The following is a 26627-nucleotide window of genomic DNA, read 5'->3' as shown; positions in this document are numbered from 1 at the left end:
TATCTAATAAAGAGGGAATATGCTAATTGACTGCCACGCCCTCAAAGATGGTGGTGCCCACAGCCACAAGATGGCCAGCAAGGGAGGGCAGTTAGGGGTGACCAGGCCAGCAGGGGGGCCGGCAGGGGAGGGCAGCTGGGGGGGACCGTGCCAGCAGGGAGGGCAGTTGGGGGGGACTGTGCCGGCAGGGGAGGGCAGTTGGGGGCAATTGGGCCGGCAGGGGAGCGATTAGGGGGTAATCAGGCTGATAGGCAGAAGCGGTTAGGGGCAATCAGGCAGGCAGGCAGGTAAGTGGTTGGGAGCCAGCAAACCTGGATTGTGAGAGGGATGTCCCAACTGCCGGTATAGGCCCGATCCCCATGGACAGTCAGACATTCCCTGAGGGGTCCCAGATTGGAGAGAGTGCATGCTGGGCTGAGGGACAATCTCCTACCCCCCCACACCGTGCACAAATTTCATGCACTGGGCCTCTAGTAAAGTATAAAAGATAAAGCTTCCACAGTTTAACCAGCAATAAGTGCCTAGATAATTTATAATTAGTGTTCTAGTTTTAAGATGAAGCTCTCCTGAGTAGGCACATCACAGAATGAAGAACAGTAATGATTAACTGGGGGACTTTAAAAGTTCCTAGATGTTCTGTGGCACAATTAAGCCATTTTCTGCTCAAATGTAATAAAGATAAATGAGCTAGTAGAGATTCTCTTGGTCTCAACAAACTTAGAACATATGGTTCCAAAATGTTTAGCTTAAGACCCAAAATGTATTTGTATGTATCATTATTCATTTCCAATGTTAGCTTTTAAGCTAGTGTTTCTTCTTGTACCATTCCGATATGCTGTGAAGATAAAGGGACTGTTCGTTCAGAGTCACAATTGTATTTGGTGCATTCTAAATGATGCAGTACACTGAGAGCATTCACTCCCTACTCAGCATGACGAAAACACAGACCATAACAGAATACCTGCTACTGTTCATGTCAAGTTTATATACAGAACATGATTTTAGAACAAGCCTGACACATTTATAAAAATACCCCTGGGCTATTATAAAGACTTATAGTGCCTAGATAATCCAATCCTGATGGAAATTTAAAAGGTAGCCACACATTTTCCTTTAGTTTTTCCTTTCACTCTTTAGTTTTACAGCTTAATCTTTCATTTAAAGAGCCCAGGAGCATATGTTAACATTTGTTACATCTGAGTCAAGCATGTCAAACTCGTTTATTTAAACAAGACATGCCACCTGCCAGCCACGAGTTTGACATGTTTGATCTAGGTAGTAGGTACAAGAGTCTCTATAATAAACTCATGCTTTACATGTAGGAAACATTTATAATAATTTTAACCAATGATAATTAAAAACAAAGATTTCCTGTTCAGGTTCTCTCCTCACTCTCTAAGGACTTGCATAAAAAGAATTTTTTTTTTTAAAGAAAGTAATGGAAAAACTAAGAGATTTAAACAAATTTTCTGAATGCCTGAAAGCAGACAAAATGTCTAAACAAAGCAAAACTGATTAATTCCATGAGAAGGGACTCAATGGTTTCAGACTTATCGGCCAGCTGCAGGCAGGACCTTGTTCAGATCCTGCTTCAAACTACTCAAAAATAAAGCTGAAAAATATACTTATTTGTATCAAAAATAAGACATCAAATATACTTATTTGATGACATTCAAGATTTATTTATTTTACCAGATATAACAATGGTATTGTTATTATCTTTTTTTAAAGGAGTCCTTGTCTTGTAGAAATACATCCTGAAATGTAGATGAAAGGTATGTCTGAAATTTGATTAAAACTAAGGGGCCGGATGGGTGGGGAGAGGGGAATTGAGGAATAGATAAAAACAATATTGGCCACATTAGCTGCAGACACTGCTAATGCTGATTGATAAATACAGACAGATTCGCCTACCACTCTCTAGTTTTGTATGTATGACTTGCAACTTTTCATAATAAAAGGTTTAAAAAAAAAAAAGTAATAAAGAAAACTACTGCCCATAACACAAGGTGGAAGGGAGCATACAGCAGAGATGAGAGATAAGCAATGGTCCCAGCAGAACCTCAGAGGGCATCCACAGTAGGAAGGTATGGAGGCCTAGAAACAGATGAGTTCATTAAAAGTCTTTCTAGAAGAAAGGTCTAGTCAGTTCCTCCTTTCCTCTCTAACCTCCCCTCAAAACAGTAACAATAAAAAAAAGCATGTCTCTAAAGAAAATAAACATACTATATGGAAAGAACTAGGCCTCCTAGGATGACTGTTGGTCCTACTTATTACTCTGGCATCTAGAATACTCACGGCCTGACAGCCAGCTCTCAAACCATTTGCAGAAAACTAAATAAAGTCAAGCTCACCAGTTGACCTTCAATAACCAGAACTTCCAATCAGCCTTCTAATTTCCTCATCCTCAACCATCTATGGACAATAGAGAATTTTAAGGCAGTAGTGGCAAAAAACTAACACAAAGGAGAAAGACAAAGATAAAAGAAAAACTGACCCTTTAGGAAATAAATTCCCTAGATGATAGAAAAGACTTTAACATTCCAGATTTGACACCCATAAACCATGAATAAGATACTAAGAAAAAGCCACAATCACTCATAAAAATTAAAATAAAATTTTCTATATTAGAGTCAGAATATAAAGGAAATCTTCTAGGTTATACAGTAAAAAATACAGAGATGGGAAATATGAAAGAAAAGTCAGAGAACCAGGGAATTCAAGAGGTCCGACATCCAAAAAACACACATTTCAGGAAGAAAGAATAGGAAACACATGAAGGAATCTATTTTAAAAAAAAAAAGCAGAAATTTTTTCAGAAACAGATACATGAATCTTAAAACTGAAACAGTTCTTCCAGTAAACAGAGTAAGATGATCCAAACCTAAGCATATCCTCATATAATTATAGAATATCAAAAATAAAGAAAAAATGCTAAAAGTTTCCAATGATAGAAATTGGTAATATATAAATAACATCTCTGCTACAATTACATAAATCTATACATTATACGTATCCAAAACTTAACTTGTACTTACACTCACCAGAAAGCCATTCTCCCTTCTATCTATTCTCTATTTGTCTTTCAAAATCCCATTCAAATCCTGTTCCCTTTGTTAAACTTTTCATCAAGTTGTTTATCTACTGTGATCTTAACCTTGCTGCACCACTCATTCATTTGAAATTCAATCTGTATTACTACTTAATTCTGAATTGCTGTAGCCAGCTATCATTTCTTGGAATTTATTTAAACTATTGGTTCACAGGAAGTAAGAACAGTCTTACTTTCTTTTTAAAATCTTTTATAGAATCCTGCAGCCAGGAGACCTGAAACTTCTTCTCGGGACAAAATCTTAACTTCATCAATGGCTTATAGTTCATCTTATCTTTTCCTAAATTCATAAAAAAGTATTACCTATATAATAAAAGCCCACGCGACCATTACAGCAGAACAACCAGAACAACTGATTGCTATGATGCACACTGACCACCAGCGGGCAGACAATGCAGGAGCTGCCCCGGTGGTCAGTGCGCTCCCACATGGGGAGCGCCGCTCAGCCAGAAGCCGGGCTCACGGCTCGTGAGCGCATTAGTGGTGGTGGGAGCCTTTCCTGCCTCTGCGGCAGTGCTAGGAGCAGCGAGCCAAGCGGTAAGGAGCAGTGAGTAGGCAGGCGGTAAGGAGCGAAGGGTCCCAAACTGCGAGAGGGCGGAGGCCAGGCTGAGGGACAACCCTCCCACGCCAGTGCACGAATTTTGTAGTTTTTAATAATTTCTATTATTTACCTTTACCTATATATGTAGGTAAAGGTAAAGTTGAAGGAACTTTTAGGAGGAAACACATATAAATAGCACAGAGGTAATCTTTTTTGAAACTCCCACAAACTTTAAGTTGTATTTCCTAATTGCAACTACTTACCCTAAACAGGGACCAACAGTGGTTTCAGTGCTGACAGCACACAATTCAGAGGAAGAACAAAAAAGGATTCCTCTATGGAAGGGGTGGGAGGATAGAGGAGATATGCTGCCCTGAGTAGTGAAACAATAGTCTTGGACCAATATCTAAGAGGCAGTTGCTATTTCAACCCAGATAATAAGCCAGTGCAGTAAGAAAATTCAAACAAAGTCTGGGTCTAAAATTTTATACACCAAAATCAAATTCTAGAGATTCTATCAAACAGTAAAAATGCCTATAACCTTGCCCTCTCAAACTTTTAATACCTGCTGGGAAGCAACAAAGGATAAGAAACCTACTGGTTACAGGATTATGATGAAGTAGATTTAACAACAACAACAGAAAACACCTGATGGACTCAAATTTTGCAAGAAAGCTTTTTTTTACCCTCTTTATTGTTTACTGTTAATTTAAAAAAAAAAAGATTTTTGTCTATGAATCCCTATACATGAAGAAACTCTTGAAGGAAGAAAGTTCCAATATATGTGAATGTTTTCCAGTTCTAATACAAATCAGGTTGTCTTTGTCCAAAGTGGTTTAAAAAAAAAAAGGACGAAGAATATCTCTTAAGTTTGGCAATTACTGCATAGCCTTTCTTTCTTAGACTTCAAACATATGGTTCATCTAGCAACCAAGGTTAATAGACTATGTTCAAGAACCAGCTTTCACTAAAATTTCTAGGAAAGGAGGAAGGAGATTCTTCTGAGTGTTTCCTTGCACTGAGCTCTGACTAATCAAGCAGTACTAAGAGTTTCCTTCCTCAATGCTATAGCCCCCACTTGTCAGGCTGAGCTCTGACAAGAAATTCCATTATGAACATCAGTCTAATTAAATTGACAGACACTATTCCCAGTCAAATAAACTGTTATTCCAGTTTTCATTTAAAATATTTTTCACTCCCTTTAAACTTATAGGTGAAAGCATAAGAGCAGATTTACAGGCACACATTATTCCCTTCTAGACTGCTGTTTTAAAAATAAAATATTTTCAGCATTTCTACTGCAATATACTCTTCCTTCTACCAATTTGTTAGTGTTTGTAAATACAATGCATACCTAACATCAAAAGACAAGAAAATAGCAATAAATGTGCCTCTTTAGGAAGAATAAATATACTTGTAGTCTAATAAGGTATGAATACAAATTATTGAGAAATTATTAAAAACTATAAAATAATTTATTCTGACAGGTTTTTTTAACCATATCTTTCACCACTTGCTTTTAGAGTTCTCAATACCAGAACTGGATGAAAATTATTTTTATGGACATAAATATAAATGTAAAGCCACTACTTTTGTTAGATAAAGACATTATCTATTAATACATCACTTCGACTCAATCAAAGGTTTCTGTGAAGTATTATTCTGAAGGTATTATTTTAAATGAATAGATGTTTCTAATAATTTCAGTGACATGTTACAACATCCTATCTATTTTTAAATAAAAAATATTTAAGGAACAAATTTTAAAAATAATCACTGACACCTGTACACACTGTTTCGATTTACTGTGACATAGAAATCTCACAGAAAGTCAGTTTATTAGGAGTAGGAATCTATTTTGTCACCTAGTCAGTGGGGATGACTAATGCAGATATACAGGGGAAAATTACATTTTCTAAAAATCACTTACAATTTAAATGGAAATCCAGAAAGAAAGGTATAAACAATATTCTCAGTTCAGTAAGAAAGAAATTAAAAAGATATAAATATATCAAAATCTTTAGTTATTTTTTCCTTTCAAGTAAACTTTAAAAAGAAAAATTGTGTTTACCTACTTCAAACTACAGCACCAATAGCTTTCTATTGAAGTATAAATAGTAATATTTCTAATGGCCCATAAAAATAATAGAAATACCAATCCCTCAACTTGAAATAATCCATAAAATGCAGTAACTTTTAAAACCTTTGCTTGAGTTGAGTCTTTTATTTATTACAGAAATACTCACATGTGTGGGTTTTGAACTCCTGTAGGATTGGGATTCAGAGTAAACCTTGCTGTAGATTTGAAAGGTGGATTTGCAAAATTCAACTTCAGTGCTTTGCGTTTACCTAAGAAATAACAAATAAAAAGTAAAAGTTTCAAGTACTATAAAACAGGTACTATTCTGAGGGCAAAAGAAATTCATATCAAAAGGCAGAAAAATTTGCTTTAACATATAGTTAACATAATGTTCTAAAATGCAACCAAGAATTTTCAGAATTAAGGAAAAGTAAATCAAAATGATCTAAAGTTGTTACTATCCATAAATCACTCAATATGCTCCAGTAAAACGGAAAACAATGCTCAGTGCATCCTTTATATTGTTCAGAGATGCTAACACTTTTGCAAATAAAAATACCAACATGAAAATCATTTACCTCAGCAGTGACACTGAAAAATGCTAAACCTTTCCAGTGTTATACTTTAATGCCTTAGTTTAATAAAAATCATTTTCCCTCAAATATGCTATAAACAACTTAGAGTAGAATCTGAAGCATTCGCAAGCACAATGGGCTAAAAAATATCATGCTAGGGTCAACTTCAAATTAACAATAAAGGTATGCCAAATAATAATTTATTTGGAGCAATTTCTTTGGGAAGAAGGAAGGTATCAATGTTTTACATCAAAATAACAAAACATGTCTATTATAAAAAGCCAGAAATATCAGAAAAGATAAAACAAAAAATATATAAAATATAATATATACATCTATAAAATACAGATTTGAAATATTTATATAGACTTAAAAGTCCAATTACCCCAAACTAATCATTGTCTGTTTCCGACTATTTCCTATACATAGACATATTTTTTTCTCTACAATTAAAATCAGACCGTAATACCGTTTTGTAGCATGCTTCACCCACTGACTATGTTTCTTTCTATTTCAATAAATCTTATAAACCATTTCTTTAGGATTCTAGTATATGGAAACTGTAACTAAGTTGGGATTTTAAGCATTTTTAAGCCCATCTTGGTTTCATTACATTTTAAGGATACTTGTTCAGGCATTCACTCTTCACACTTTATTATACATATATCTCCCTACCCAAACATCTCTGCAATCCAAACACTTTCCCACCTCTGTGGATTCAAAAGATGAATTAGAGAGCTCAACCTGTGCAGCCCGGTACTTGGATGGGATTTGGAAGTTTGAGTGTGCACACTAGCTGGACAAGACCGCAGAATGCACAGAGCTCTTGGCAGAGTTCCGATCAGCTCTCAGGGCTGGCTGGGCCTTCTACAGGACGTGAATTCCGAAGACCAGACACATTATTTTCAGAGATAAGCACAGTACGACATGAATTTTCCACATAATTTGCCTTTCAGTTACCAAATATCTACCAAATAGCTGGTTTGGCTCAGTGGATAGAGCGTCAGCCTGTGGACTGAAGGGTCCTGAGTTCGATTCTGGTCAAGGGTACATGCCCGGGTTGTGGGCTCAGGCCCCAGTGGGGGGGGGGCAGGAGGCAGCTGATCAATGATTCTCTCTCATCATTGATGTTTCTATCTCTCTCTCTCCCTCTCCCTTCCTCTGTGAAATCAATAAAAATATATTTTTTTAAAAATGAAAATAAAATCTTGGGAAAATCCTTGCAATACAAAATCAGCAACTCTAAATATACAAAAACATCACACAAATCAATAAAAATTTAAAAATTGGCAAGGGTATAAACAGTAAAGAAAAATTATAAAAGAATTATTAAAGGCACTCACTAACACCAAAAACAGTTAAAAATTTTATTCATGTGAAATTGGCAAAGTTTAGAGGTTTTATTTTACACATATGCATATATATTTTTAATGATAACATATGATCAAAGTGACTAAGTCAAATAATCACTAGTATAATGCATTGCTGGTGGAAACGTAAATTGATATAACTTTTCTGTTGAGAGGTTCAGCAATATATAAGGAAGATTTTTAAATAAATGTGCTCTTCTACTTCTTGGAAATCTGTCTTTAGGAAATATTTAAAGGCAGATTATTCTCAGGCCCTGAAACCTGGCGGAATTTGCCCTGCTGGATTTTGAAATTGCTTGGGACTGCTGCCTCCTCTCTTCCTTCAATTGTCTCCTGTTCTCCCTTCAATGTTATCCAATGCCTGACCCACCACTGTATCTTGGAAGCAGATAACTGGCCTTCTTGTTTATATATAAAAATGGGTGGCATTCAGTCTCACCCATACCTGATGTAGAGGATTTTGGTGGTCAGATTTCAGATGCTGGAGCTGATAACATCCAGGTGAGATCTGGATTGGACCTGTAGGGTGAATGTACTTTGCAGTTGGGGCAGATGTGAATATTTGGGAGCCAGAAGGCAGACTGTAGCAAACTGAATGGTGGACCCCAAAGATAACAGGTCCTAATCTTTGGAACCTATGAATGTTACTTTATATAGTAAAGTTTCTGAAGATAAAATTAATATAAGGGCTTTTGCAATCATAAATTTGAATAAGCTCAAAGTCCACAAACACCCCAAATCAAAGGTGAACACCACGTATCATGTGAAGTACATCTGAAACCACCCGGTACATGGTCCATCACCTCTATATGGTGAAAACTGATAAAAGACTAAGATCAAATGTAGGCCAATGACACAACAAAGAATCATTGTGAAAACTACCCAAAGAAAAAAACCAAAATTGGTCCTTCCTTCAAACGCCCAATTTTAGAGGACAGTAGCTCACCTCTGCAGGCAAACAAAATATATTACTACAATTAAAACTTACTCAAACTGTTTTATTGAAAATAAATATTTATATATGATGCACAACACAGAGATTCTTTTTCAGCATTGCAATCACATTTAAGCAAAAATTAATTGGGGTCTTCAAAGGACATTTATTGCAAAAATGAATAAGCACATGTGTAATGGAATATGACTTAACTTGCATAAATTAGATGTAAACACACTCTATACTTCAGAAACATCTGCAGCTATCTTGAAAATTACCCAGTATATATTCTGATCTTTCACTAGCAAAATACATTAAATAATTCTATAAACTTTAAAGCTCCTTTAAGCAGAGGTAACTGAGAGCCTAAAGCTGGTGCCAGGGCGTTTAGGATAAGATCAAGTTACATAACCTGTTCTCCATAGTGCCCCCAACTCTCTAAATCAGGGGTCCTCAAACTTTTTAAACAGGGGGCCAGTTCACTGTCCCTCAGACCGTTGGAGGGCCGGACTATAGTTTAAAAAAAAACTATTAACAAATTCCTATGCACACTGCACATACCTTATTTTGAAGTAAAAAAACAAATGTTTTCGGCGGGCCGCATGTGGCCCGCGGGCCGTAGTTTGAGGACCCCTGCTCTAAATGATCAGTTAAGATGAACTCACAAGGCAGTGTTAAGGAGGAAAAGGAACAGCCCAGAAAGTCAATCAAAGGTGAGCTTCAGGGAAGGACAGTAAGAGGCAACTTTACAATACTCTGGAGAGGAATTTCCTGGCTATCTGTAGATCTGCAGGCATGAGCCTTTTATGTTTGTTTGTTTAAAACATCTCTCCTCTCATTAACTTTCTCTAAGAACCTCTTAAGTACTGGTCTTTCTCATCTTTAGCACAATGGGCTAAAAAATATCAGGGTAGGGTCAACTTCAAATTAATAATAAAGGTATGCCAAATAATTTATTTAGAGAAATTTCTTTGGGAAGGAGGAAGGTATCAATGTATTGCAACCTGTCACCATGTATTCAGATATTTTTAATGGCAAAACTATAAATAAGACATTAGACTAAAATGAATTTTTTCTAAAAGCCTGCAACAACTTCCATAGGAAGAAAAGGGTACAGGGAAAGAAGTGATACTAGAACTGGGCTGTGGAGATTGTTAGAAGCTAAGAGGAATTAAAATATTTGTACAACAGGGTTTAAAGTACTTGATCAAGAAAGATTATAAACTTGTGATTATAATTACCCCTTTGGTGAGATTGTCACCAAATAATCAATTCCTAACCAGTCAGCAGAGATAAACAGATCCTCCCCTTTATCTGCAACAGGCTAGAAACCAGGTATGATCAAGCATCTTAAATTATTTATGTGGCAGGAGAAAATATCTTCTCTCCTATAAGAAAAGATTGTCTTTATATATTTAAAGCCTAAGTTCTGTGCCTTATGTAGAAAATGCTCTCAAATGTTTATTGATCTGAAAATAAATTTGACATGGACAACTCAGTGTGGGTTAAATTAGCTAGAATAAGTTTCTGTTGTTTGCAACCGAGAACCCAGACTGCTAAGAAAAACAGTATCTGTCCTCAACCCAAAATGTTTCCAAAGCATGGCTATATCCTTTAGGGCAGCACTGCCTAACTGTCTCATGTTCTGGCTTATAGAGAAAATGAGGACGTTTGTTCAACACACTGGGAAAATTAGAATCATAGCTAGTCCAGAGGCTGGCCTAATGGATCAGCAGCCTCAAGCCCCACTCAGCCATTCCAAGATCTGAGGGTACCAATCTCTGCACCACCCTTGAAATTCTGGTTTCAAAGCTCTCCCTTAAGAGAACAACCTTGCTCACATCATCATCTAAGACAATTTCTTCTTCAACAGTTCTCATGAGAGAAGCATTCCCAAGCATGGGATCTTTAAGAATATTCAGAACTATGATTGAAGAACAAGAATTTGTGCAAGCATATCCATATTCACTAAAGCCTAAGAATATCTTTTTTCTGTAATTTTGACTACAGAGCATCTCACAGGGTCACACAATATTAAAGTTAGAAGGAAGGTATCTTTCAGCTGTATTTGGCCTTAAGCAAGATAAAGAGCCCTGAATATTATCCCTCCATTTATCTTCTCAAGTAATACAAGCCTTTAACATCACTTTCATAATATTCTAAGCTGAGCCAACAGCTGAGTTCAACCTTGGTCAAAGATATCATGAAGGGCAGTAGAGAGTCTACCACTCAAAAATGGAAGATGACCACTCTCTGCAATCTAGATTACCAAATGGATCTCTCCCCCACCTTCCATAGATAAGAAAAAGGTGTCATTTCCCTGTTATTTATTAAGCAGCAGCATTATGTATAGTTTCCAAAACCACCAAAACCAGTCCATCCTCAGAGAGATACTATGTTTACACTGGGTCCACCTTGTAAACCTCTCCCATCCTCCTCAAGGCTGTTCCCATCATCAAATTGTGAACTATTTTCTGTTCTAAATGTTTAACTATTTTGATTTATTTTTAAGCTCTGAAAATCATCTGTAATAGGTAACTAGAACAAAACAGCAGTTCAACAAATATAGGGTGTCCCATAAAAATATACACACACTGAATAATTATAAAGGCAGTGTTCATTAAAGTAAATTTCATTTTCAAAATTGAGCTGTCAGCTGTTAAAGTGTGTATACATTTTTTGTGGACACCCGGTATTTATTGAATTAGAATTATTAGGTTGTTTTTTTAATAAACATTGCACTACCCTCTCATACAAGCTAGTGGGCTTCTTTTCTTTATTGTACCATTAGAGGCCCGGTACACAGATTTGTGCACCAGTGGGGTCCCTCGGCCTGGCCCGCAGGGATCGGGCCAAAACTGGCTCTCTGGCATCCCCCAAGGGGTCCTGGATTGGGAGAGGGAGCAGACCAGGCCAAGGAACCCCACCGGTGCACAAATCCATTCACCAGGCCTCTAGTATGCATATAAGATCTTTGGTTAATCTCTTTCCACCCTCCCCTCTCCCCCCTTCACTCTGAGATTCATCAGTCTGTTCCATGTTTCCATGCCTGTGGTTACCACTCCTGCGTTGAGCATCTGCCCCCTGGTGATCAGTGTGCATCATAGGTACCGGTTGGCCAGTCGAATGGCCGGCTGGTCACTTAGGCTTTTATGTATATAGATAGGGAAGCAAGATTCTGTTACCATTATGATCAGAATGCTCTCACCCAACCTGTAAGAATGGAGACCATCTGTAAAATATTTTAGTCAATCTACATATTTTCAACACCGATGATCTCACCAAATTTGAAATAGTAAATAGCAAAGTTCTTATTGTTGACTAGAGGCCCAGTACACAGGATTCGTGCACTATTTGGGGGGCGTGGCCTGCAGGAATCAGCCCGCTATGGGAGCGTTGCTCATCCTGGTCAGCCGAGCGGCTGTGGACCCGCCCTCTGAGTGGCTGCTCCCGCTACGGGCTGATCTGTGCGAGTGCACTGACCACCAGGGGGCAGCTCCTGCATTGAGCGTCTGCCCCTTGGTGGTCAGTGTGCGTCATAGTGACTGGTCGACCAGTCATTATGGCCGTTCTGCCAATCAGTCGCTGGGCTTTTATTATATAGGATGCCGTTCCGCCATTCAGTCGCTGGGCTTTTATTATATAGGATGGCAATAAAGATCACTGAAGGACCTGTACTGTGTAATAGCTGCCTCTAAAGGAATGTTTTTTTGATATAATACTAAGGAATCACTGGGGGTTATGTGGTAGATTGTTATAAAACTAGTCATCAATGATTCAAAGCTCCCTGTGTCCATACTTCTTTGTAATGTGACTTTACTGTTCCTTCCATTAAGAGGTAAAGTCTATTTTCCTACCTCTTGTATCTGGGTTGGCCTTGGGATTTGCTTTGATCAGAAAAATATAGCAAGCAGAAGGAACGTTTAATGACTTCCAAAACTAAGCCTTTGAGGCCTGTGGCTTCCACTTTTAGTTTCTTGGAAAGTGACAGAATCTAAACACAAAGCAGTTCAGTCCAGCTTCCTTGGTAATGAAAGACCACAGGGAGCAAGAGGTCCAGAAATACCAACCATCCCAGCTGAGCTTCGTCAGCCCCAACAGATCTACTACCTGAATGCAGACATGTGAGTGAGCTCAAGGGAGACCAGCAGAACTGCCACTCAGCTAACAGAATCCTAAAAATTAAATAGTTGCTCTTTTACACCACTACTCACAGGCCAAAGGAACTAGGTAGGAATAGTCAGTCCCTCTTAAGTACCCCCACTACCCCCACGGGAATTTCATGGAACCCAGCATAGCAGAAGAGGAGAACTTGCAGTACAATGAATGAGTCACTCATATAATACCTTCAAGAATACTGGTGACTGACCTGCAAGTATTCAGAGCATCCCAGCTAAGGTGTGTATGTGTATGTGTGTGTGTGTGAGGGGGGGGGTAACCTTAAATTCTCAAATTCTCATTTCTCCCTTGGCTTTCATTCTTAGTACCTTATTTTCAAAACAGAACAAGAATCCAGAATAACTTTATGTAAATAATTATTTGTAATCACTGGTTATGAAATGAGGAATACACAATTCTCACTATAACATTACCAGGTATATTCAAACAATTTCAGAAATGAGGAAATAGAACAGTAGACAAGAACTTAATTTCATTTCCTCTTCTGCCTAAATTACTACAGTAATGAGTGCCCTAATTTATTTCATAAGTTCCAGAGAATAAGAGAGGAAGTAGGTTGGGCTTGGAATATAAGAAATGGAAAACTCTGTCAGTTCTATCTTAGACTTGCAATCTCAGGCATTCCAAATATTAAATGAGCAACTATCAGCTAATATTATATTACCCCGCTCCTCTTCCATCTTTGATACCTAACAGTGAGCAAAAATTCGTAACTCTCCCTTGGAACTCTGAACTCCATCAATAAAATAAAACACTGTTATTGATCCATGCAGCTATGCATTTTGAAAACTGAACTGTTCTGAGTTTAAGAAACCAAGTAAATATGCCAACAGCTACCCTTTTAACACATTTTAACACTTTAGTATAAGATGGGTTTTGGAGAAGTGCAATATAATAATTTACATAGCCATACATGCAGAAATATCACAATTATACACAATCGTAGTGTGCCAGGCAGTGGAAACAAAATGACCTATCCACAAAGTTTTTGTTTGGCATCCTGCCAAAATTATAAAGGAATGTGGTAGGAGGAGGCTAAAGGATAGGAATAGAGGGAAATTTTATTTCTGCTAGATGCTAAATGATCACCACTGAAATACTGGTAAGGATAAAAACAGGGATATTTCTACAGTATAGTCATTTACACATCTGTAAACCCAAGATAAAAACAATTCCTTACTTGGCAGTATTGCTGTGGTGAGGATCACTATACCTTAAAAATACAATGGCTGGTAAAGAGTAGTTATGAGCCCTAACTGGTTTGGCTCAATGGATAGAGCATCGGCCTGCGGACTCAAGGGTCCCAGGTTCGATTCTGGTCAAGGGCATGCACCTTAGTTGAGAGCACATACTCAGTAGGGAGTATGCAGGAGGCAGCTAATCAATGTTTCTCTCTCATCGATGTTTCTAACTCTCTATCCCTCTCCCTTCCTCTCTGTAAAAAAAATCAATAAAATATATATATTTTTTTAAAAAAGAGTAGCTATGAAAAATAACTACTATGATATTAGTTATATGTATTTACACTAGATTAGTTATAAAAATTATGGAATACTACACACACAAAAAAAACTGGAATACTACACACACAAAAAAAATACAGGTAGATGCCTATTGACACCAGAAAATGTTAATAAATAGTAAGGGTTTTTTTAAATCAGACAATAAGAAATGTATCTAATAAATTATCATTTTAGTAAAAGCATATATGTTCAAAGGAAACCCCATATTTGGTATGAGTCCCAGGTTGCAGCAACCCAAGGAATTTCCTAAGTGAAGGAATGTCTTCTGTTATTCATAACAAGCCCCTTTCAACCAAACCAGACTTTATGCTAATAAGAGATGAGGGTTAGGAGAGACCCTACAAAACTTCCGGATGGGGGCAGATCTGCACAGAAATCAATTAAGTGATTAGAGAGATATAATTTTTAGCCCCGCCTCCTAAACTCCACAGAGGGGAAAAGGGCTGGCGATGGAGTTCAATCACCAATGACCAATGATTTAATCAATCCTGAGTAGGTAATGAAGCTTCCATTGAAACCCCTAAGCAATGGGTTTGGGGAGCTTTCTGGTTGGTGAACACATCAAAGTGCTAGGAGAATGCTGCACCCAAAGCAGGCAAAGAAGCGCTGCACCACCTCTCCCTCCACACCTTGATCTATGTATCTCTTCCATTTGGTTGTATCTTTTCTAATAAAGAGTAAACATGAGTTCTGTGAGCTGGTCTATAAAATAACTGAATGTGGGTGCAGGAGGCAGAGGAGGGGTATCAAGGGAACCCTCTGATTTGTAGAGAACCAAGCAGAAGTGTGGGTAACCGGAGCACCACATTTGCTAGCAAAGCAAGTAACAGATGGATCTGAAGCAGGGGCAGTTTTGTGAGGCAAAACCCTTTAACTGGTGAGATGTTATGCTAACTCCAGGTAGATAGTGTCAGAACTGAAGTGAACTATTGGACACTCAGTTGGTGTCAGAAAACACCTGAGTGCTAACATCTGGAATACTGAGAAGTAAAGAATATTAAGATTTTCTAAAAGCAACAGAAGTCAGTTTCAAGAAATCTTTTTATTTCCATTAATATTTGTAATTGACATTTTATACTATCAAAATCTATAAGTAAGCCTAAAAACAAGTAAAAAATATTCCAAGCCAATTAGAGATAAAGTGGAAAGGTATTATTCATAAATATATTTTTCTCTCTCATGTATCAATAGTTGATTTATAAACAAATATAACACATTATCAAGAATTATCAAGTCAAAAATCCTTCAAACTCCTGATTTCATAAAGGTCTTTTTAAAGCAAAGCATGAACATACATGACCACATAATGCTGACTCAGGAAAATCAAAGAGGGCCTTATTTACTTTTTTTCCTTTCTACTTGGCTCTATAATGGTTCACAGTTAACTTTGACCTCTCTCTACTCTCCAGGGAACATCTGACTCCCTCATCCTACTACCCAATTACTGTATCCCCAAAGCAAATACCATCACCATATAAAACTTTACCTATAATAACCCTGCTTTATAGCATATGTCCTTAGGAATTTAGAAAGACAAAAGGAATCAATTTTGTTCATACACAACAATTTGCATATATTTTAATGCAATTATGATAAATTGGAAAGCCTTCCTGTAAACTTTTACCACTAAATGGCACCTTTAAATGACAATAAGGCTCAATTTTCCTGACCATTTGTGGCTGGAGACAACCTGCACTCAAACAGGAGAGCTAGTCACTGCTGTGAAGCAATAGGATATAAGCTTTGTTCCGGTAGCTTGTCCCACCTAAAGCAGAAGTAAAGCTTTATTTCAAAGATGACTTCCCAATTCTAAAGCACATCAATAGTTTAGCAATAATTTAACAACTGCAGAGGAGGGGCACGCAGAAAATCACACCCTGTAATTTTTAACTATCTATATTTATAAAAGCCTAAGTGACCTTTACGGCAGAATGACTGGAACGACCAGAATGACCGGTCGCTATGATGCACACTGACCACCAGGGGACAGATGCTCAACACACAGGATCGGGCTCCCTCCTGTCTGGATCGGGCCTGCAGGAATCGGGCCAAAACTGGCTATCCAACATCCCCCGAGGGGTCCGGATTGTGAGAGGGCACAGGCGAGGCCGAGGGACCCTAGTATCTATATAATAAGCCCTTTCTTTTTCAGGCACACAGTCAGCATTTGAGCATATGTGTTCTTCACATGCAGAACCTGACATTCACTGGATGCCTCTGTCCACTGGAAATTAGATACAGCAGCCCAGTGACTCAGTACTTTACATAACAGCACCTGGAGTATCACAGCAACTCAAACATTCTGGAATTAATTAATAATCCAAGCTTAAGTTTTTGACTTAACAACTTTAGAACAAATAGTTTTCACACAGATATCTCAATTGGGGGTTTTATCTGTTTTTCTTGGTATATCTAATTTGTTGCTTCATTTTTTTCTCAATCAGAATATGCACAAATAGAAGTTATGTAGGTTCTTTGAAAAAGTTAGCTAGAAGCTTTGACTGAAAAAATGCTACTTACTGATAGAACCTCATGACACATGTGTTAGTCAGCCATCTTCTGGCTTTTAAAAAGATAATTTGCCATTTTTAACTGTCTCAAATTGGACGGCATGTGACAATCTTTTGTATACTCAACTTTTTCCATTTCGCTGCTACATTATACTATATATCTTTTTAAGAAATGTTATGATTTACAATTTAAATTCAGATCCACTGTGTCACTACCAAAGCAAATAACAGAGGTGGAAAACGAATAAGCATCTTCTACACAAAGCACATATTGTATATATACAAGCAATAACTACAGCACTATTATACTCCTCTCACCAGCATCTGAATAGCTTCTTTGGATTCCAATGAATACCACCTCCCAATTTAAAAATCATTAAGATGTGAATAACACTTTCTTTTCTTAGTGAACACAAGTACTATTTGTTGCCCATAAATATATTCTATAATTTGAAGTTTTTTAAAAGTTAGGCTAAAGTTATATTACTCAAGAGTAAATTGCACTCAAGGAGGGTATGTTGTATTCTATCTACTTCCTGAATGTATAAGTACATGAGAATGAAATTTCTCTAATTTGTTATTTACAAATTGTGCAAGAGCAAGTCCGTTTTAGAATACTATGAAGGAGAGACTTCAATAATTTAGTTACAAGATGGGTGACTAAACAGAATAGTGAACAAGGAGAACTGGTTAAGAAATTGTTACTACGGAAGGGTGAATAATTACACCTGTTGGACAAGAATATACCAGTCACTGAAAAGGTGATTGCTCATGAATGAGAACTCTTACTTCTACTATAACCAAAGTGCCTGCTCTTCGGTGACTAATTCTGGATCCCAAGTACTGGGGAAGGTAATGCCTGGAAGGACCTGAGCATTCTTAGCACTGAATATAAATTAGTAAACAAAGCTTATACCAGTTTAAGATTGATCTTAATTTAATAGATCTAGTCTAACATACCCACTGGTTCTACAACTTCATCAAAAATATCAAGAATTATTATTTGACATGTTTTTTCATTATCTCCAGAGATTAGAAGATTTTTAAAAGTTAAAAAGAACCCTGATTAATGAACATGTCAACTCGTATCCAGGGTATGAAGGATAAATGTCAAGTTTTAATTCTCTCTGTTAACATAAAAACATTCAAACCTGTAAAGAATTTTTGAGTTTGTTTGAACCAAACTGTCGACAATTGCCAGGAAGTAGAATCTCAATGGATTGAGATAATGCTCTGAAGAATGGTGGTTTTTCACCTATTTTTATACATTGCAAAGATAAAATGATAGACACATACTTCTTTTACTTAGGTGGGTACAGAATAGTTAACAGTCAACAATTAACATGGTAACAATAACAATGAAGGAATATATGGTTGTGTCCTGGCGCCCAGGGCATTTGGTTGTGCCCTGAGGGGTCCAGCAAAAAGGGAAGTTACAAGTTACCCTGACATTTCAAGAATATGTTATCATAGATGCAAAAAAAATAGTCTCAAGGTAAAGATTGGCCTTGTCAGGAAAGATACTGGCCTAGGACTTGACTATCCATCATAACTGCTTTTAGTTAAAGTTTAATTTCAGCATCCTTTGTGGTTACTTTAGGTCTTTGAGTTTGCAAGAATGCATGCAGGCCTTCCCTGAGCTTGTCAGGTTAGCATGTGGCCCCTTTCGTCCACATCTCAAAGTACAGAAAATCACGATAAATGTTTTTATATATGTATGCATTTATACACATAATTTCACATTTAAGTCACAGATGGTCAATGCTTACCTCTAAAATTTGCATTCGATGGTATGCCCCAAACACAAACTTTTTTTTTTTGGCTGACTACAGCTACTATTTGCAGAGTCCACAAATGTTTGGAAACACAAATTAACCATTTTTAATTTAGACAAAAATCCCTGATGGTGGCCAAACGACCAAGTTGAAGGTGATGGGGAAAGTTAGCCTATATGAATCACACTGACAGCTCTTAAACTCACTGACCAATCTTAACATGACCGACAACCAGAAATCATTTGCTTCTTGATATGATGCAACAAAAAACACACAGCTCTATCTATTTTAACTTCTATGTGATCAAGTCTCAATCTAGCTACCAATTAACAGGGAATACAGGACAAAGAGGAACATGTGAAACACTAATTTCTAAAAGGATATCATCAGCCAAATCTAAAATGGGCAAAATGCTACAAAACACATGACCCAATTTTTTCAATGGATAAATGGCAAGAAAAAAGAAAAGAGGAAACTGCTCTAGATATAAGGAAACTTAAGAGATAGATATATCAACCAAGTGCAGTATGTGCGGACCTTGTTGAGATCTCGACTTGAAAAATCAACTATAAACACAGCATTTGTAAGGCACTGAAGGAAATCTGAACATGAGTGGCTATCTGGAATATTTTGGGGTTTTTTAATGATGTAATAATGGTATTTAGGTTTTGTATTTAAGAGTTTCTATCATTTAGAAGTTTTGTGACTGACAGATATGTGGATGAAATAATGATAAACAGAATCAGCTTTAAGATATTTCAGGAGAGCCCAGCTGGCATGGCTCAGTGGTTGAGTATCAACCTATGAACCAGAAGATCACAGTTCAATTCCCGGTCAGGACACATGCCTGGGTTGCGGGCTTGATCCCCAGTGGGGAGCATGCAGGAGGCCGTTGGTCAATGATTTTCTCTCATCATTGATGTTTCTATCTGTTTCTCCCTCTCCCTTCCTCTCTCTGAAATCAATAAAAATATATATTTTTTTTTAAAAATATATTTCAGGAGAGATAGATGGCAGGAGAAGGAACAAATGAAATAAGATTGGCCATATATTGATAACTGTTGCTATGTAATGGGCACACAGGGGTTCATTATATTATTCTATTTTTATATGTTTGAAACTTCTATAATTAAAAGTTTTTAAAAATTAAATAATGTTCTCTCTTCCATCTCCAAGTAAAAGAAAGTAGGAGGGACAAATATTTTTGCTAAAAGCATCAACTCATTGTTAAGAGAGTCTATATATATATATACAAGTCCATCCCCATGCAATGCATGGCTAGGCCATCTTGTTCACTGACTACCAAGTCTCCTGACCACTTATCTTGATCAGCTGTTTTCTAGACACACCTAAGTCATCGGAGGATCCCAAGGCAATTCATTTTCTACATCTGTGTAGGCCAGAATAATCTGGAGTTTTTGATTAAACATTTTTCCCTATTGATAGATCCCCTATGTCCCTTGTTTTAGAGAAACAAGAAGAAATCTTTCCATGTAATGTCCTGTCACGCTTATTAGATAGTAACGTCAAACTCTCCAGAGCCAGAAAATAAAAAAATTATTATCAATCATAAGTCCTGTTCCCATAAGCCTTTGCGAGTGAACACCCCTCAAAAACCATTCCGATGAGTGCCCAGTGCTTTCTTTCAAGAATCCATAAAACACTGTGGTTTATAGCATGTAACCTGTGACTAGACCAGTGATGGCGAACCTTTTGAGCTCGGCGTGGCAGCATTTTGAAAAACCCTAACTTAACTCTGGTGCCGTGTCACATATAGAAATTTTTTGATATTTGCAACCATAGTAAAACAAAGACTTATATTTTTGATATTTATTTTATATATTTAAATGCCATTTAACAAAGAAAAATCAACCAAAAAAATGAGTTCGCATGTCACCTCTGACACGCGTGTCATAGGTTCGCCATCACTGGACTAGACTAAGGTCACACAATTCTGTCATTCATTAACTGTATGACTTTGGAAAATTTACTTAATCTTTTTGTGTTTCAATTTAAATAATTATTATACTCACTTCCTAAGGTTGTTATGAGAATTAAAGGAGTTAATATAAAGTGTTTAGAATGGGATTTGGCATGCAGTAAATAAGTTATTTATTACCACCACCAAATAGTCTGTCTCATGTTCAATCTCTCAAACATAAGCTGCTTCAGAGTAGGCTCTAGATTTAACTCATCATAAAAAACCCAGTACCTCTGACCATTAGTGATGCACAGATATTTGTTAAGTGTTACGTTTATGCCTCTATTTATTTAATGTTACAAAAGGTTCTCTAAAAAGGAGTGAATATGCTTGAATACACCTGATTTTCATTTCTGATTAATGTGCACTTAATTCTACCTAATGAGAAGATAAACACCAACATGGCTAGTATTAATCTTTTCATCTAGACACTTGTGACTGGATTTTGAAAGCACTCAAAATCATCTAGTGAGAATTCAAGCATTTACTACACCTTATTTGAAAACTATCACCCTAAATTTATAAGCTAAATTAAAATCCACTTTGATTAATTGGGAAACTCTCAAGAAACTTTCCACACCATTTCTGCCCTATATCTGTTCAACCTAGAAAGTTCTGTCATATATCCCTTCATTGTTAAGAGTCAAGTTCAACTGGCAGCTGAAAGGAAACTTTCTGCAATGTGGGTGCATTACTAATTTTTTTATCGCTCAATACATCACACATTAAGCTTCTCCAAATTATTTTAAAGGTTCAATAGCTGTTTGAAATGAAACTTTCCTTCTTCTAGCACCAAACCCATTTTTTAGGAGAAATTAATGTTTCTACCACCTCAAGATAAGAGATAATTAGGCAACATTCCCCTTGGAATGGCCTAATGTATAAAGGGACTAGTAAATCTCGGCTCTGCCTATTCCGGTACTACCATCCTTGGGTTTTAATTAGTATAAAAGCTGTTTCCAAGCAGATGGACTTTCCTCTGGCAGTTCATCATGGTCCACAAAGACAGTGATGACTACACTGGATGCTAGCTGGGCTTATGGCAAGTCCCACAAAAGTCTCATTTTCAACTTACTTCAGCATCTATATTAATTTAGATAAGCCTTGTTAACACTCCAGCAGTAGCAAATGTGGTCATTCTTTTTCTGGGAAATTGGAGATTTAACCAGCTGAATTTTCTAAGCTCTTTATTTTTTTTAATCCTCACCCAAGGATATTTTTCCATTGATTTTTAGAGAGAGTGGGAGGAAGAGGGAAAGACAGAGACAAACACCGATGTGAGAGAGACATATCGATTGGTTGCCTCCTGCATGCCCCGGACAGGGCTGGGAGCCTGCAACCAAGGTAAGTACCCTTGACTGGAATCGAACCTGGGACCCTTCAGTCTGCAGGCCGATGCTCTACCCCCTGAGCAAAACCGGCTAGGGCTAAGCTCTTCATTTTAAATGCAGGGTGGTTTGTCCCTGTCCTCTACTCCTTACCTTCCCTGGTTTTTTATATGCCACCTCCAAAAAAGTCAAATACTTCCTTGAGCAAAATATTATCTTTGTTTTAATGCATGTTTAGTATGTTTTATTTTTTAATATTTATTTATTAAATTTATTGGAGTGACAACTGGTCAACATGGACATATACATAGATTTCAGGTGCGGGTTTCTATGTTACAAGATCTGTATATTGCACTGTGTGCCCACCACCTTACTGTCACCTTACATGAGGATCCCTTTCTCCCTCAACCCCCAATATTATCTGTTATAGACATTTCTTATCAAGTCAGTAAACTTATTAGTGACATACTCGAATTTCTATAAAGATTCAAGAAACATCCTTCCTCCTCTTTATTGTTTCTTTTTTATTATTACCAATTTAAAAACAATTAGGGATACTCAACCTGAAAGAACAGTTTCACAATGAAATGAGAACCTGTCATTAGGATACCTCCATTTTTTCTCCAAATATTCTGATGTGCAGTGTGCAAAAGCAGTCACTATCTGCAATCGAATTTCCTCTAGAGCAGCGGTTCTCAACCTGTGGGTCGCGACCCCTTTAGAGGTCGAACGACCCTTTCACAGGGGTCACCTAAGACCATCCTGCATATCAGATATTTACATTATGATTCATAACAGTAGCAACATTACAGTTATGAAGTAGCAACGAAAATAATTTTATGGTTGGGTCACAACATGAGGAACTGTATTTATAGGGCCAGAAGGTTGAGAACCACTGCTCTAGAGCATATAACTTTCTAAATAAAGACCCCACTGCTATGCAAACATCTCCAAGTAAAACAATTGTTTAAAGCCACTAAACGTTTTTAAAGCTACCAAAAGTGTAAAAGGCAAGGCTACAGAAAGTCAACACTATCCAAACTTGTCTTTAGCACTCAAGAACTCTTCAGCTGAGAGCTAAAAATACTGCAGTACAGAAGGGAAAGGGCTATGAGAGCGCTTGTGTGAAAACTGAACTATCAACAGAGGCTGCCAAACTGCTACCTGCACTCACTTGCATCAGCACAGGACTGTCAGGCATTTTCTGAGGAGAAGCCCTATGCCCCTGGAAGATTAATGGGTCACAATTTCCGCCTGAATAAAAAAATCAGAATGCTGATACAACTCAGGTAAATTTGACATTTATAAAATAATTCCTCAAAAACTTTGTTTCTAGGCAAATCTATAACCCCCTTCAAAAAATTGGTTTTATAAAGCAAATTAAATCATATTCAAAACAACAATATTTACAAGTTAGCTCATTAAAGCCACTGAGATATAATCATTCAAACTTGGCCATAAATCACATAAACATCTTTAAAAATACAAAATTATCATCTTCAAATGATAAATGATTAATCAACCTTCTAAATGTAGCTCTACATCATAAAGAATGTTTTCCCTTAAGTTGTTTTAAGTTGTTAAAAGAAATACAATGTTTTTTAAATAATTATAACTTTAACTGATGAACAAAATAGATCCAGAGTAATAGAAGCATGGATCAGACTGTTGAACCACAGAGGAAAAGAGGGGGTGGGTGGGTGGATGAGAGCAACAAAAGTACTTAGCATAGGCGCATAACCCATGGGCACAGGCAATAGGGTGGTGAAGGCCTGGGGTGAAGGGTGGGGGAGGGCTAGAAGGGGTCAATGGGGGGAAAGGGGACATATGTAATACTTTCTACAATGAAGATTTTTAAATAATAATAATTATAACTGTTACTTATTATCTTAAATATATTCTTAAATATATATATAAAGCAAATAAATGCAAACTATAATTGATAAAGAAGAACATGAGGTACAAAGTGGATTTTTATTGAATTTCTATAAAAATCTGGTTCCAAAATTAAATATGTAATCTCACACTATTTGCTTGTGTGTGTAAATACCTACACACACATCTCCAATAAAACTCCACTAACTTATAACAGGCAATAGTGATGTAGCAATATAAAAAACAATAACTATGTGAAAGTCAAACAATGGAAAAAATTAAACCTTCAGAGCTTCCATTAGTCATCAGAATTATCTTACAAGTCAAGTCTCTTTGATTTGTGATGGAGAACTGAGCATTTGAAGCAGCAGTAGTCAAACTTATTGGACTTTTAACAATATCTAATTTTGAACTCTTCTGCCCCATTCCCTCCTACAACTGCTGTATGATATAAGGGTGGGGGCAAAAGTGGGTTTATAGTTGTGAGTACGCAAAACAGTTTATTATCTTCCATATGAACAACTGTAAACCTACTTTTGCCCACCCTGTGTAATTATTTTTAATTAAGTAAATGTAAGTTTTTCTGATAATTTTAAAACACCCTGAAAATAAAACTGGAGGTTCTGACACTACAGTATGCCCTAACAGGTGAGAAAACACTGCTTTGGTCATTTCAAGCCCTCTATTTTTATAGAAATGAGTGACTACTTTTAAGGTAAAGTTAACGTCTATATTCCAGAGCAAACTGGAAGACTGAATGTCTGCAAACATTACAAAATCGCAGTTTTTAACTTTTAAGTCATATCAATCACAAGACCAGTTTTGGGGGAAAAGTGTTAATATATGTAAACCTATCCTAAAATATAGGTACCAACAGTGCAAACACAAATGCTGTCAACTTAGAGCTAGCCATCCCCACCAACAAAACAGCTCCAAACCTTCCTCATATGTGCGCTCCCTTTTCTAGAGTCTTCCACTCAAGTCCCAGCCAGTGCAGGCAGCTCTGCTAACTCCACAGCAGGGCAGGCCCAATGCCCTGAGCCATGGTCTCCAATCGCCCTCAGACTTGTCCTCTCTTATGAGAAAAGAGCAGCAGCCAAGGTGCCCAGTACATAGCTGCTCCTGCACCGCCTCACTCAGGGCCTAGGTACTATCAATGCAGCATCAGTAGTGAAGCACTGAACAACCAACCAGGATCAACTCGAGTGAGCCCACTAAGGGCAGGCACCAATTCTACTCATTTCTGTACCAATAATCTTCCTCACTTTATGGTACCTAGGTGTCCAATATGTGCTTTGTGAATGAATGTATAAAACTGTGTTGAATCCCAAAAGCTGAAAAATAAAGAAGAGGACCTCCCAGAGAGGTAGAAATAAAAAGAGACATGTGAGAAAGTAGTGACAGTATGACATGGTAGTGAAGGCAATCCAAAGTGGAAATATACGTGCTCCTGTGTTAGATTCTTCCTGTGTATTAAAGTAGGCAATGACACAAACGTATCATTCCTATAACAATGGGAAAGAGACAGGACCATTTAAACAACCTAATGGCATTTTTAATCTACCTACAAAGCTATTTATAGACAATGTGTACATCTTTTAAACTTAATAAAATCAATATGTTTCTCTTGTTTTATTCCCACAATAGGAACTAAGAAAAAAAGAGCAACAATGTGAATGCAGTTTTAAATTTTAAAATTGTTGGCACATTTGTATAGATTTTATGTCAATATATAAAAACTAAAAATTGTATTAAATATTAAACAGAAATATTTTATATTAAAAGGTAAATAAAAGCTAAAAATTATCATGTTAAAATTAAAAGATAGCATAAAACAGCCCTGGCCAGTTTGGTTCAGTGGACAGAGCATCAGCCAGTGGACTGAGGAGTCCCAGGTTCAATTCCGGTCACGGGCACATGCCTGGGTTGCAGGCTAGGTCCCTGGTGGGGGGCTTGCAGGAGGAAGCCAATCAATGACTCTCATCATTGATGTTTCTATCTCTCTCTCTCCCTCTCCCTTTCCTCTCTGAAAGCAATAAATATATATTCTACTTAAAAGAATAATCTTAAATGTTCATAGAAAAATTAATTATGTGAGGTGATGAAAGTGTTGACTATCCCTACTGTTATGATCATTTCATAATATATGTGTGTCAAATCAACACACTGTACACATTAAGCTTACACAATGTTAACTGTCAATTATATTTCAACTAGAGGCCAGGTGCACGAAATTCGTGCGGGGGGTGGGGGGGGTGTCCCCTCAGCCCGGCCTGCACCCTCTCCAATCTGGGACCCAGCAGTCGGACATCCCTCTCACAATCTGGGACCGCTGGCTCCTAACCACTCGCCTGCCTGCCTGATCGCCCCTAACCCCTCTGCCTGCCTGCCTGTCTGATCGCCCCTAACTGCCCCCCCTGCCGGCCTCATCGCCCCTAACTGCCCTCCCCTGCCAGCCACTTTGTCCCTAACTGCCCTCCCCTGCCGGCCTCATCGCCCCTAACCGCCTCTACCTCAGCCCCTGCCACCATGGCTTTGTCTGGAAGGAAGGCAGGATGACCGGAAGATGTCTGGTTGACCTGGTCTAATTAGCATATTACCCTTTTATTAGTATAGATAGGCTAGGAGGGGAAAGGAATAATACATATAGAAAAATGGTCGCCCGGCCAGCGTGACTCAGTGGTTGAGCATCGACCTATGAACCAGGAGGTCACGGGTTCAATTCCCAGTCAGGGCACATGCCCGGGTCGCGTGCTCGATCCCCAGTGGAGGCATGCAGAAGGCAGCCAATCAATGATTCTCTCTCATCATTGATGTTTCTCTCTCTCTCTCTCTCTCTCTCTC

General features: G+C 37.6%; 1 protein-coding gene across 1 annotated transcript in view; it reads right to left on the bottom strand.

Annotated features, from left to right (window-relative positions):
• MAP2K4 (mitogen-activated protein kinase kinase 4) overlaps positions 1–26627 on the bottom strand; it is a 115305-nt gene that overhangs the window by 76482 nt on the left and 12196 nt on the right. The window contains exons 3-4 of the mRNA XM_014547010.1: positions 23073–23162; positions 5900–6002 (exon numbers count right to left, since the gene is read on the bottom strand). Of these exons, the coding sequence (XP_014402496.1) occupies positions 5900–6002; positions 23073–23109 (140 nt within the window). The 5' untranslated portion in view covers positions 23110–23162. The remainder of the gene's footprint in view (positions 1–5899; positions 6003–23072; positions 23163–26627) is intronic.

The sequence above is a fragment of the Myotis brandtii genome, unplaced genomic scaffold (genome assembly GCF_000412655.1).
Source record: "Myotis brandtii unplaced genomic scaffold, ASM41265v1 scaffold461, whole genome shotgun sequence".
NCBI classification, from domain to species: domain Eukaryota; kingdom Metazoa; phylum Chordata; class Mammalia; order Chiroptera; family Vespertilionidae; genus Myotis; species Myotis brandtii.
Note: the sequence above shows the minus strand (reverse complement) of the source record. Positions and strands in the feature narration are given on the sequence as shown.